Raw genomic sequence first — 15100 nt, 5'->3', positions numbered from 1 at the left:
GGGGTCCAGTCTATGTCGGTACTACACGGGGAAGTCTTACTAATACGCCAAATATGTACATATTTTTATTTTATTCTAGGTGGGAAATTTTAAAAGTACCAGCACCTCATCGCGATTCCTTACGTTCTTTATAAGTCAACTACACAAATAATACATTATATGTGAATGTTATTGTTTTTGTTTATTCCTTACCTCTGAGAACTTTAACAGCTCAACCAACGGTGACAAAAATGGCATACACATACCATTGAATATGATATGGAAATATAAGTAGCTTTTTATTCCCTTCAGTTAACGTATTCTTATCACGCGGAAGAAGTTGCGGGTAAAATCTAGTTAAATATAAGATTGCCTTTGTTCACATACAACCGGTTATTTTGTTTTGAAGGCAATGAAATTATTATTTTTATTAGATTTATTTTGTTTCATTCCACTACCATTAGTAAGCGTGCGACTATCAACATTTAAGGAATGACTATCGTTACATGTATTATTAGTAAAAGTTCTATGACCGTCCTTATTAGTCATAAATTTTTGAGTATAACTCAGTATAACTACATGTTGCAACACGTGCGTAGACATAGTCAATCCTTAAATGTTGGCAGTCACACACATACGAGTATTAATGGTTGCGGAATTAAACTTAATAATACTGATCAACTGTTCAGTAAAACATCTAATTCTGTATTTTATTTTTAATTTATGGTTAATACTGATTAAATAAATACTGGAAAAAAACGTTTACTTATTTTTCTAAGGAATACTAAGAACATGTTAAACTGCAGTTTGAAACTTTACAGAAAGTGGGAATAAAATTTGAAACTTTCACTAAACCACTTTTCGCAATCTTGCGGCAGACTGTTGAAATCGTGAGCTGTACTTTGCTGTATATTACAAGTTTTCTTCGTCATAATCTTGGTGTTGTAAAACATTAAAATAAAAAGGCAGGGGAAAGTAAAGTTTTATCTTGTGAGAAAAGTTAAAAAACGTTTGTAGTCATCTGTGTGGAGTTACTTTTATATACCGGTATGGTTGAAAAAGAACTATAATCCTTAACAAGACTGTACTTATGGAAGCACTTTATAATTATAATAACTTTGCAAAATTAATAGAGTATTTTTTTTTAACTATTATTCAGAAATATTAAAAATTATTTAACCAAAATAACCAAAATAATGGCACATAATCCAGATGTCACCATTTTCGTTGGAAACGCTCTTAATATACTCATATAGGCAGGCTATTCATGTTTTAACAAATCGTTACGATTGTGGGAATATATGAAAATATTGCTAAGTAAATCTCGGATTGCAATTATTAATAATAACATATATTCTTTACGCAATATTTATAATGTAAGGTATGTATGAAGAGGAGGTTATTCTACGGTATATATAATTGTTGTATTTGGATTGACTATAGTTAATAAAGCTGTTAAACCAGACAATGTATGCGTTAGGAGATTTGGTTACCCTGGTGGGTAAGATGTAATTCATAAGGAATCAAATCCAGAGATCTGCCCTTATTGTGGAAAATCATATATAGGCCTGGAGACACGATCTCAAAAATTGATTGGATAAGTTATTTGTAAGTATATTATAAACTTGAAAGTATGTCATGGTGGCATAGCCTGTTTCACAATATGTCAGTCCCTTTTAAAAGAGAAATGAGAGATGCGCAATGGTTGATCACTGAAACTTGAATGAAGAAACTATCGCATGACACGGTTCGATAAGCGACACAAATATCCGCAAAAAAAAAACTAATAAATCACAATACCTACACATTTTAGTGCAAAGTGGTATCACTTACGTGTAACTACATAGTATATTTCTTAAGTTTACAAGTAACTAATTTAGAGGATGAAGCATAAGTATAATGTAATACAAGAAATATCTCGTCATTTATAGGTTACGATTGAAGTCGTTTTGTGCGAAGAAATATGTATTTGTGTTTTTGATGACTCTAAATAGAATATTCATAAAAAATAAGTCAACTAATTTAATAATTAGCTGACATAAAGTTGACCTGTTTTTGAAGCTCGATTTCTTTAAGATTAAATGTCAAAATTTCAGATATTGTATTGAATTTAACAATAGGGAAAAATACAATTTTCTAATATGAATTATTGTTTACATTTGAAATTTTGACTGCTAACACAGACGTTGCCATCTTGCAGTATAAATCCTGTTAATAATGTATTACTGTAGCGCAGCAGGTAGTTAGATAATTATCATTGTGGTACAACACGTAGCAACTACGATTTATGGTTAACCCCACAGGCGGGTATCGCGTCGTAAACTTTGCAGTCAACAGACAGTGTACTTTAGGTAGGAGTATGGTACGTGATACTCTGTGAAGCATCTAAAGTATCTTTTTATGTTCTCACATGTGATGATTGGTGGAAGTATTATAGGTGAATACCTATAATTTTGTACTATAATGTAATGAGATGAGATGTAAGTCTATTGTTTATTATGCGAGTTCAAATCCTATGTACGAGTATATGTGGTATCGCAAATCCCATATCACGGTTTGTTAAAATAAAAAGTGTATTAAATAAAATGAATTGCGGTTTTGATGTTGTTTTATTGTGTAAATTGGGTAAATAGGAATTGTTTTACATTCGACAGACATTTGTTCGATAATTGCCAGGTTATGTGTCAGTATACACATTTATAATCAGTGGGTGAACCAATTTGAAAGAAATTTGTTAACCAAATTAACACCTACAGATTACACCTAATTAAAAAAAAAAATACTTGTAGATAAAGTCAATATTCAACAGCAAATTATATATGTTTTTAATAATTCAACATTATTTCTCTGGACGTGACGTTATAAAGTTATAAAAAGATTTAATTAAATAAATGAATAGAGATTTATTTATTTGAAGTATTACAGTGTATTGATTATTCTAAAGTAGCTTGTAAAATAATAAGATTTTCGTCATACATACATATATTATTGGTAGTTAATTATTTATTGAGCTTGTCGTCAAAGGAATTTTATGTTCCTAAGTTAATCGCCGGTGGCTTTGTTGTTCGAAACAAAGATCTAAGAAACAAGGTAATTTAATGTCTTAATCGATCTCTGTCGGGCGTAACTTTGTCATCGTCCTTAAATTTATCTTCTTGACTTTCCAATACAAATATTAATTATATAAATATATATTTAAATAATATATTATGGAAAATGTAACAAAGAAATTCTAACGTTCAACAGTTATTAGGTTATAATAAATTATACTAGATCCACCTACTTGTATTTACCTATTTCTTTTAGGACTTATTTTGAATGATTAGATAATGACATATGTAATGTAGCAATTTTTATGGATAATAATATATTAAAAGATATATTTTTGGATTTTCTTTTCACACTTAATTCCTTATGTTATGCACAACCAATATTTTATTTGACAACAGATTGCTTTAAAAAAATAATAATTAGTTTTAATTCCGTTGCTAGAGAGTATTTTTTTTTAAATATTATTTAGCCTATTATATATATTATTTAATTTATACCTTTACTATTATTATTAAAAGTTAAGACTTTATTGTTTATAATGGATAAACTCAAAAACTACTCTATCATTTTTATAAAAGCTTTCACATATAGAAATCTACACTATTGTAGTATTATACATTATTATATGTATATTTCTTTCGAAAATTTTATCTACACGTGCGAAGACGGATCAGATGGTTAGTATTAATATATAAATACTTAGTTCAATTTAAATGTACCTAGGATACATTTTTATTCCAGTTGGAGAGTATTTTGTTGTATATTTTTCAGTTTATACGTTGAAATATATTTTATACAATATATTATAAAAAGTTAATCATAAACAGTCCAACCGTTTTTACATTAAACGCTAAGACAAATAGAGAATTTTTTTGAAAACAATCGTTTTCAGTTTATCTTTGTATGTTACTATATATTAATAAACTATTTCTAAAAAATAAAATGTATCTACATTTTTGGTTTCATTTTTTTATTACATGTAAAGTATTATAATATAGAGCCACAATATTCAGTCAGGCATATCGCTATCATGCTAAATATTGCGTAAATTTAATAATAGTAGACTATACATATTTTATTACCAGGATCGTTTATTCTGTGAGTTGTTTTCCAGGAAAGAACGTAATGAAGGTATTTGTTTACCTACAGTTTACTTATATGCATAATAAACGCTGGCGGTTGTTAATAAAGATCAGAAAATATATCTTACATAAATTATGTAAGGTATAAACTTTCATTATATAGGTTTCCCCGTAGACTGCCATAAGGAACGGTTCTGAACCAACTGCATTCACTGACTCCCTGTAATGCATTTGAGGTCACCACTCTATCTAGTCATCCTTTACTGCATTTGCCAGTACGGGGTCGCCACTCAAGAAACTTTCTTTCCTATTAGTTGTCGGTTCTTCAAGTTATGTGATCAGCCCATTGCCACTTCAGCTTGCTTATTTTTCGGCCTATGTCGGTTGCTTTGGTCCTTTTGCGGATATTGTCGTTTCGGATTCTATCTCGCAATAAAACTATTTCCATACTTAATTGTTATTTGTCAGTAAGGTTTAAGAAAAATTATAGCAATCTGCTGTACTATCTAGTTTTACTCCTTTAGCAATGATGTGCAATAGTCCTCATCATCCTAAGGTTGCCTGGAAAATATCGCTTTTTAGCGATGAAGCCGCCTATTGTTGCCTCTTTATCTTGCTTTTGTTATTTTTTTGTGTGTACGTATTGCGAATTTTGTAATCTGTATCTTTCTTTGAAGGTAACATAAAAGAGTTTTTTTGTAGTGATAAAAAAATAGGTATACTTATTTCGTCAGTATAAGGAATTATAGTTAAAACAGTAAAAGCTAATTATTACGTGTATTTCATATAATACTTTTTTAATTTTTTAAACAATTGCCTATTAGAATTCATTCAAGACTTTCTAAAATGTTTAAAATGATTTAATTTGTTTTATGTTCACTTTACAAAGATTGAGAGTTTTATATTTATCGAAAATAAGCGATGTTTGATCTGCAGTGCCTGTAAACAAAACTATGATTTGGAATGTGCTAATGTATCAGAGTCACGTTTCTATAACACCATGACACAGAAGCATAAAGACTCCTGGAAGTGTCTCTCATGCAAGTCAAGGGTTCCAAAAAAGGACAACACAAATACTCCTATCAGACCGGAGGCAGACAACGTGACACAGAGACGCGGGGGTAGTGCGCTCTCACCGGACCGTTCTTCGGCTTCACCGGAACATATGGCGAACACGACTACAAATGAAATGCTGCTAAAGGAAATACGTCTTCTTCGAGATGACATGAGGGAGATGCATTTGCAGATGCAATCGTTTACCGATACTATTAGTAGTTTAAATTTAAGGATAGATGCATGTGAAAACCGATTGGATGAATTGGGTATACGTATGGATAAAATGGAACGACGCACTAGCACTGATTCCGTGTTCCAAAGTGACACATCATTGTTACAGTCGATTGAAAACTTAAAAATCGAGCTCAATGATAGGGATCAAGATTTGTTGCTCAATGACCTTCAGATCTCATGCATACCTGAACAAAAGGGAGAAAATGTCACGCATAATGTGATTAGCATAGCTAGCAAGTTGGGCATGCAGCTGACAGTGCAAGATATAACCAGTGCAGTGCGGGTCGGAAGGTTATTAGATTCTGATAATAAAGTCTCGGGTCGACCACGCTTGGTGGTGGTACGACTGGCGCGTCGCGCCCTGCGTGATCAGTTGCTCCAGGCTGCAAGGGTTCGTCGTGGTGCCACTGCAGAAGGCACAGAGATTCCAGGGCCACCAAGTAAATTTTATATAAACGAAAGACTGACACTAAAAAACAGACAGTTATTTCAGCGAGCACGTGAGCTTGGAGTACGCCACAACTGGCGATACGTATGGACAAGGGACGGCAAAATATTTGTAAGGCAACATCAAGGTGAGGATACACCACGGTATCGTATACGTACAGATAAAGATCTTACCAGGGTTTTTGGATCGGCGGCCGTTCAATAATAAATATCTCTTTATTATATATCTTAAATTTATTTATAAGCTATTTCTTTTAATGTTTAAACGATTTAAAGTTAAATATAATTCAGTAAGTTATAAAAATTATGGAATAGTGTATTTATGTAGATTTGAATGTGTTAAGAGTATAGCCTTATCAGTGCAGTCTTACTTAAAATGTCTATCTGTATGCTATAAAAATGTATATATATGCGGTGGTTACAGTGCCTCTTTACTATTATTTTATGTTAAGTATCAATCTTTAAATTATAAAAACAATGTGGTAATCTTAAGCATTGATCATGGAGTTTTTTTTTTACTATTGTTTTCTATTAGATGTCAACCTGGTACCTGTAAAAATAGCTTATTATATTTATATGTTCATTGTAGTGATATGTTACTGTGTTTTTTTAAGAAATATCAATCTAGATATCATATAAATAGTGTTGTGTATTTGTGTATTGATTGGTGTACCTGGTTATTATTGTTTTTTATTCAATACGAGTATGAATATTTAAAAAGTGTAGTAGTATATTTTATTAATTGGAACAATAGTTTACTATTATTTTCTGTTGCATATCTATATATAAATCATTGGGACGATTTTTTATGTATGTTCATGGATATTAATACCACATTAATAATATTTTTTGTTAAATATCAGTCGACAGGCTGCGTCCTGTATTTATATTTTGATTGTAGTGCCTACTTACAGATGTTTTTTATTAAATATCAGTTTGTAGGTTCTGGGAATAATGTGGTTAATTTATCTATGGATAATAATGTATTATCACTTCTATCCAGTAATTTATCGAGAATATTCAGATATTTTTTAACCACTTGTTATTGGAAATGCAAACATTATTGTGATAGATCTCTAATTATGTGTCAATATGGTTTAATGTGTGAACAGAAATTACATAACTCTTGTAACAGATATTTGCTGCCTATCAGTAGAATTAAAATTAATAAATGTGAAGGAAATGATTAAAAAGTCAATCAGTTTTCGATTAGGTCTCATAAATATACGTTCTTTAAATACCGGTCAGGATGAGCTAGTGGCAGCAGTGAATAACTATAGACTAGATGTGTTGGCAATAAACGAAACGTGGTTAAAGAATGATCAGACGGGGCTAGCGCCTGCGATCCCGGGTTACGTTTTTAAACACAAGGCTAGAAAAACGGGTTCGAGAGGTGGAGGTGTAGGTTTTTATTACAAAAAAGGACTGCGGATACGAGTACTGCCACATCCCACTTCTGATTTAGAGCAGATGTGGGTGGAATTGCACCTTCCGGGAACTGCTCGTTTAGCTATAGGAACAGCATATAGACCAGAGTCAGTTTCGGTAGATACTGCTATTGAAAATCTTAGTAGCTCGTTGGACACTTTTTCGAGTTATGATTCAATTTATATACTCACAGACTTCAATGTAAATATAAATAATAAGGGAGCCTCGTCTACATCTGCTTTGACAACCTTTCTATTTCAACGAAATCTTTACCAACTTGTTAATGAACCAACAAGGGTGACTGATAATACTTCGTCACAAATAGATCTTGTAATTACTGATACACCGGCCATCTGCTCCGGAATTTACGTCTATCACAACCCAAAGCTTAGCGATCATGCCATGGTGGTGGCAGAACTTAAAATGAATAAACCACAGCGAAGTCCGCAATATATATATAAGAGGATTCTTGGCAATATTGATATGAATAGTTTTAATAATGATCTCATCAGCTTGGACTGGGAAAGTGTAAATAAGATGACAACCTTAGACGCAAGAGTTAACCGATTTAACGAACTAATTAACACTTTATTTGATGTTCATGCTCCAATGCGAAAGATATGTATCAATAGCAATAAGCCACATCCATGGATTACCGATAACATTAAGATCATGATGAGACTACGCGACTCTGCTCTACGCAGGGCTCGGGCATCGGGAGAGGACAGTCATTTTGATTACTATAAAAGTCTTCGCAACTATACAAGTGGTGCCTTGGAGCGCGAAAAAAAGGCTTATTTCACATTTTACATTAATAATAATAAAAACAAACCCAAACAAATGTGGCATCATCTGAAACAAATATGTACTACAAATAATGTAGACCAGTCATTGATACCAGATCATCTTATGAACCCCTGTTAATAATTTTTTTCTTGATGTTCCCAATGATCCACAAAGTAACAGAGTGAATAACAAACCCATATCAAGGAAAATGGTGAGCAATGAATTTAATATCACATCGTGTGACGAGGAGAAAATAATTAAAATAATCAATGCAGTCAATACTAAAGCTTGCGGCCACGATGGAATAACTATAGAAATGCTGAGAATGACACTCAATGTTACCCTTCCTATTATTACAAAATTAATTAACGATTCAATCTCATCCAATTATTTTCCCCAAGAATGGTCAATTGCTAAAATTAAACCAATTCCAAAAGGATCAGAAGTTAATGATTTTAAAGATCTGCGGCCTATTAGTCTTCTCCCGATCCTGTCCAAAGTAATAGAAAGGGTGGTTTATGAGCAGCTCGCAGAGTATCTTGAAAGCGAAAATCTGCTACCAAAATTGCAATCGGGATTCAGAAGTAATCATGGGACGGCATCTGCCCTCTCCAAAGTCACTGATGACATACTAAAGTCATCTGATGATGGAAAGGCAAGTATGCTGGTTCTTTTAGACTTCTCACGTGCCTTCGATTGTATAAATCACGAACTTCTTTTGACGAAAATGTCATATAATGGCGTGTCGTCTGCGGCATGTAGATGGTTTGCTTCGTTTTTGGAGCATCGACGCCAATACGTGGAGATGCGGACAGATCAGGGTGTTATAACTAAATCTCAAATAAAAGCTGTTAATAGAGGAACGCCGCAGGGCTCCATACTGAGCCCTTTATTATTTTTGATATATACATCTGATCTTCCTGCTAACATTAGAAATTGCCAGCTACATCTTTACGCGGATGATACCCAACTTTACTACTCTTTCGAACCTGAAAATTTAAGACAGGCGGAAATAAATATAAATAATGATTTGAATTCGCTTCTCAAATGGTGTCACTGTAATGCTCTTGTACTAAACCCTACGAAGTCCAAGTTTTTGGTATTGGGTAATAAAATGCAGTGCAAGAAAACTAAACGCCAATGTCCTCAGATTCTTGTCAATAACCAGCCAATAGAAAGAGTTGAAACTGCAAAAAATCTTGGACTTTTATTTGATGAGGAATTACGCTTCATAGAACATGTAAATACAAAGATAAGATTAGCATTTTATAAACTTAAAACACTTTATCATGTGAGGAAATATTTGAGCATACCAGTTCGTGTAACTCTAGTGGAGTCTCTAGTATTGTCCCTTTTCAACTATTGCGACACAGTATATGGCCCTAGATTGCTAGAGCGAACTCGAGGATCTATTCAGCGAGTACAAAATGCCTGCATACGTTTTTGCTATAACATCACTAAACGAGAACATATTACACCATATTACAACAAAAATGATATATTGAATATGGCTTCACGAAGAGAGCTTCATTTCTCTTGTTTTGTTCAGAAGATTGTTCATAGTGGACGGCCAGAATATTTGTACGAGAAACTGGACTGGGTTAGAAATAGACATCATAGAGGACTTCGAGAGTGCAGATTAAATATATTAAAAATTCCACCACACAGATCTGCAAATTATAGAGGAGGTTTTAAATTTACAGCCGCAAAAATTTGGAACGACCTGCCTCCACCATTACACCAACCTTTAACACCATTACATTTTAAAAACTTAATGAAGAAAAGGATTTTACTTATGCGGAAGCAACCCTCGGATCGTGGAGCTGGCTCTCGTCATCGAATGTAGTGCATCGAAATTGTATATCACTTTTAAGGGTTTTTTTTTTTTTCTTGTCACTAATTTGGTACATTGGATTCTTGTTCTGTTATATTTTTTTTTCTTTTATTCATTGTTTTTATACTTGTTTATTTTAGTTTTTGTATTGTTTTCTTTTATTTTTTATGTAATATCTACATCAATATATATATTTGATAATGAAACGGTGCCCCGTGTAGGTGCAAACTGAAAATCAGCGCTGAACGAACATCAGTCCAGCAAAAGCTGAGTTTGTACCTATTGCCAGGCGCATACGATTAATGGACAATATATTGATTAATTAATATATGTACATTATAATTTGTGAAGAATGGCAATAAATTTTATTATTATTATTATTATTATATATATATATTTGTTTTTCTTTCTCTTCTTCACATGGACGAAGGTTTACTCACCGACACGGGCCTTAACCAAGTGTAGGAGAGGTTTCAGAGTAGGAAGATGTAATAGTAGACGAGGTGAGGAATTTTCTAGTAATATGGCAGGTATTTAAGATAGTGGCCTTTTGTAGTAGGTATGTTTGATTAGTGTGGATATTTAGTGTTTGTAGGCTATTACTTAGAGTCTTTGGTATAATGCCGGTGGAAGATAGAACAATTATTATTATTATTATATAAATAGTCATTTGGCACCTGTAACGTTAAAATATGTACATATAATATAACGTTTCGAATAAGATTTAGTATAACTCATGTATATATTAATAAGTAACCTACGTCTAAATTCTTATTATATGTAAGTTTCTGTGTGCAAATTATGTATTAGAAAATGATTTTAATATAATTTAGAAATTTTCGTATTTTGGTATCTATCTCATTTAAGGTGGGTATTTTTAATGGATGATAATGGTATGGTAATCTCGCCCGTGTTGATGATATATCCTGACGGAGCACTAGTGAATGATGATAGATGCAGATGTAAAAGGAGGTCAGTTAGAACTGAGCCTGATGGTTTCCAAGTGGAACCGCGGGTAAATTGACTTGGTGACCCTGAGGAAAGAGTGTATTGCTAGCAATGGGGCTACTAATCCCACTTATTATTAATCCCTTTTCCCCCCAATATTAGTGGTTATCTCGTACGATTACAGTACCGATTTATTATCGTCTTACTTTTATCGTATTGCTCTAGTTTATTAGTAGACTACCTGAGCGAAGCTCGAATTATTTATTGTAAAGTACGAGCAGTTACATAATATAGAAACAAGCGTTGCAGATCCATTGGATCTTGATTGTACAAACAACTACGTCTGTGGATTGAAATTAAATGAACTGTTCAAAATAAAACATGCAATCAATTCTTTCTACTAGGCTGCAGTCGCGTAAAAAGAAATATCTCCCAAGGCGGAATCAATTATGGAGAAAAGATTCAAGAAGTCGTGTCTGCATTTATATGTCGCAATTCAGCGCGATGAAAAAGCTTTTTAACGTTAGATAGAGAACGAGAACCATTTTATTCTTTGATATAATAAATCAAATCTACTCTTTGCATAATGACGTCCTCTTGATTCCGCAGCCAATATACTGAATGGAATTTCCTTTTGTTTTGTAAATGTATTTTATCGCCATATATCCAAGAGTCTACTCTAATACCCGTAAAAAGAAAAGTTCCTTAGATTATTCTTTTATTGTTTATTTTGTAGCGACCAAAGAACAATCATATTTCACTCAAAATTTTCTTGCGAAAATTGTAATCGTAAGGGATTTTTCTTATTTAATAAATGTGTCACATAAACTATCTATATTCTACTAATATACAAAATTACGGTGCTATTGTAATTTTACTTACATATTCACACAATTATCTGATAAGATTTGTGAAGAAGTTTAAATATTTCTTACTTAATCAACACAAGTAGATTGTCATTCTCAATTAATACAGAACAGGATACTTTTGTTACTGACAAAGTTGATGGATATAGCAATATATTATTATATAGACTAGTTTAGAAATGTTGACCCAAAAATGGTATTTATAATGTTTTCAACAATACACAAATCCAATTTCTATTTCACCAAATTTCTTTTTGTCTAAAGTTATAATTAAAAATAACTTGTAGAATTCAAAAGCAATGCTTCTCATTATTTTATATTATTTTTAAAAGGGCTTCAATCAATGCATGCAAAATTTTAATTATCCAAGTTTTTATTTCTTTTTTTATAAAAATATAAACTCTAATACACTTAGGAATGTTTATAGCAGCACAAAGAGAGGATTATTCTGTTTGCACATGTGAATCAGAATAAAAATAGTCTTAAATTTTGTATTTAAATTTATTTAAACTTATCACACTTTTACATCCTCTCTATTATTCTATTAATATTGTTAATGTAAAAGTTTGTAAGGATGCATAGATGGATAATAGATGTTTGTTATTCTTTCGCGCAAAAACTTCTGAACATAATTTAATGAAATGTGAGACATGGGTAGTTAATATTCGAATTTCGAAATTTGGACTCTATGTACATCAGTACGCGAGTGAAACCGCGGAATATAGCCAGTTTATAATATGACTATGGACTAAAGTTTTGCCAAAAACATCTTTAATAGTGATTATTGCATTATTATACGTAGTATCTTTCCATAGTCTACGGACATTGACTGTTCTGTGTATGTATGTATCACCTTAAATTTCGGGTTTTCATTGTGATAAACTCTAAGATTTATTCACATGTCATGAGTGAATTGTTATTAAAAGTTTTGAACTCCTATAAGAATCTGAAATATAACGATCCAATTATCCATAGTTGGAGAGGTGTCGTTGCCCTATAGCTTATGTAAATAATAAATATTCTATTTCCATATAAATTATAAAGTACATAACTTCAGTCAAGTTAGATAGACTTATTTATAACATCAGATAGACATCCGACCTGTCAAATTGTTATTAGATATAAATTTAAACTCAGAATATTCTCTATAGATAACTTAGAATTTAAACTATATTATTATTTTATAGACATTTTATGTATAGTATATTTGTATAAAATTATTTCTATTACCATTACGATCGATAACAAATGTTCTGATCGACACGTACGTTTTTTATGGATACGAGTATATTGTCAATTGTCATTATATGCTTTTTTTTTTTTTTTTTTTCGTACCGTTTTTGCTGTTGGCCGCAGATGGCCTTTACAGCTTCACCGAGCGTGTGTGCAGGGGCGAGTGCTGAAGGCACTCCAAGCCCGCGAGAGGGGAGCGACGTGAGGCGTCAGCTCTTTCAGATGGACTGCGGTGTTCGCGCCCGAGGGCGCCCTAGTGGCTCGAACCTCGACTCAGGCCACCGCACTTCGACCCCCGTCCGGGCAGGGGTCGGTAGATCGAGGGGGATCATTATATGCGTGCTACGATTTTATACAGACTAGTTCACCACATACGCGTAGCGAAGAGGAGAGGATTATTAGTAATATGTATAGTATAATACATCAGTAGTAATGGGATCGAGTGACCCAATTTCTAGCAATAATGCTCTGTCAGGTTGGCCTCCACCCAGTCTAACACTAACACTAGGAAACTGAGTTCATCCTCACCATCTCTCACTGGTATACCACCAATAATATAAACCAATAGAGTTTTTTTAATGGGTCATCACCCATAGAATAGTAATCCCGCCTGCGCTATCAGTATACTATTTGTATCATAAAAATAGTAGTTTACTATTTTTATGATATTAATTATGATATTCTTCTCTAATTTAGTTCCTTAATTTCTTCTTTGAAACGAAAGGAAAGTTCTATGTAACATTGTTCATCGGTGTGCGCAGATTACTTTAAAATTTCTATTAGTATCAATTTACTATTTAGTATTATGTAAAATCACTTTACGGAAAATTTACTTGCTACTATAATATAACTCACTAGTTAATTAAAGAACAAAGTCCATTGTTCAACAGAACTAAGTTTACTTACCTCTACAAAATGTATAGCGGCGCTGTATCACGTGTTGGCCAGGATTAAGCTAGCACAGTGCTCCCGGTAAAGACTTTGCTGAGAAGCCATTAATTTTGTTCAGTGCCTTACAAGTAACAGCAGCGATAAGCCACCGCCCACTCCGGCTGCATTCCAAAAAGAATATTAAAAAGTGTCAGCACAACGGCACGCGATTACAATGAGTCGCCGGAGTAGTTGCTTAAAGAGCCGCTAACTTTGTTAAAGATTATAGGAACGTTTTTCAATACCTAAATATTATTATTAGATATTTCTTGAGGCTTTCTGTGTTTATTACAATGTGTTCATTCGAACTTAAATGAAATTTAATATATAGGTTATATTCTAACAATACATAGGATACTTTAAATATAAGCTATTGTAATACATAATTTTTGTAAAGAGATATATTTTGCAGTAGTTGTTACAATGATTCTTCATTATTAGTACATACTGATATAATAAGACTATAGACTGGTATAAGGAATTTTTAAAAATCTTGTATCCGTTGATCTAATGAATAAAACTATTCTGCGAAATTGTATTGAGTTGTGACATCCACGTGAGAGCGTGCGGTCACGCGTTAGTGTCCGATAGGAATTTAATTTTTCCTTCGGAATGCCGGGCAAGAGGCAAGATCGCTGCATTCAGTTTATTGCTGTCTGACCACTGAATACTGATTTCTTGACCATTGTAAATTAGGATCGGTCATTCCCACTACAGCCATACCACAGTCCTCACAGTATACCGACCTAATAAAATGATATTTAATTAGCTTTTATTTTTTAATGCTGTAATTATGCTATTATGTATAATAGTTACATTAATTTATCAATTTATGAAGTACACATTTTACGTGTCAAATGTCTTTATAAATTTGCACGCACATTGTATGTTACTTTAGGATATGGTCTATATATAATAACTAAGCCATTATGCTGTATATGTATGTACATGTATATATATATATATATATATATATATATATATATATATATATATATATATATATATATATATATATTTACATTATTACATGTATTACATCTCCATATTTATAAATAATAGAATTGTCATCATGCCTCCGATCAAACTCTTTATAATTACTACTCTTCATCCAAAGATTACCTGGAAGAGATCGCTTTTAGCGATAACTTCGCCCATTGTTTTCTCATTGTGATTATTTCTTGTAATTGTTTATATCCATAATAAGTTTACTATCGTAAGCTTTT

At 32.5% G+C, this 15100-nt stretch overlaps 2 protein-coding genes across 2 annotated transcripts; both read left to right on the top strand.

Annotated features, from left to right (window-relative positions):
* The first annotated feature begins 5112 nt into the window (after positions 1–5112).
* On the top strand, positions 5113–6054 carry LOC128202041 (uncharacterized). Its single transcript, XM_052900895.1, has one exon. The coding sequence runs from the start codon at positions 5113–5115 to the stop codon at positions 6052–6054; it is 942 nt and encodes a 313-aa protein (XP_052756855.1).
* Positions 6055–7031: 977 nt separating this feature from the next.
* LOC128202040 (uncharacterized) lies at positions 7032–8201 on the top strand. Its single transcript, XM_052900894.1, has one exon. The coding sequence runs from the start codon at positions 7032–7034 to the stop codon at positions 8199–8201; it is 1170 nt and encodes a 389-aa protein (XP_052756854.1).
* The last annotated feature ends 6899 nt before the right edge of the window (positions 8202–15100 follow it).

Source organism: Galleria mellonella, unplaced genomic scaffold (assembly GCF_026898425.1).
Source record: "Galleria mellonella isolate WM207_F2 unplaced genomic scaffold, CSIRO_AGI_GalMel_v1 utg72, whole genome shotgun sequence".
Taxonomy (NCBI): domain Eukaryota; kingdom Metazoa; phylum Arthropoda; class Insecta; order Lepidoptera; family Pyralidae; genus Galleria; species Galleria mellonella.
Note: the sequence above shows the minus strand (reverse complement) of the source record. Positions and strands in the feature narration are given on the sequence as shown.

What these genes read in the sequence shown, in the direction of transcription:
- LOC128202041 (XM_052900895.1), top strand. Translation starts at nt 5,113, where the DNA reads ATGACACAGAAGCATAAAGACTCCTGGAAGTGTCTCTCATGCAAGTCA.
- LOC128202040 (XM_052900894.1), top strand. Translation starts at nt 7,032, where the DNA reads ATGATTAAAAAGTCAATCAGTTTTCGATTAGGTCTCATAAATATACGT.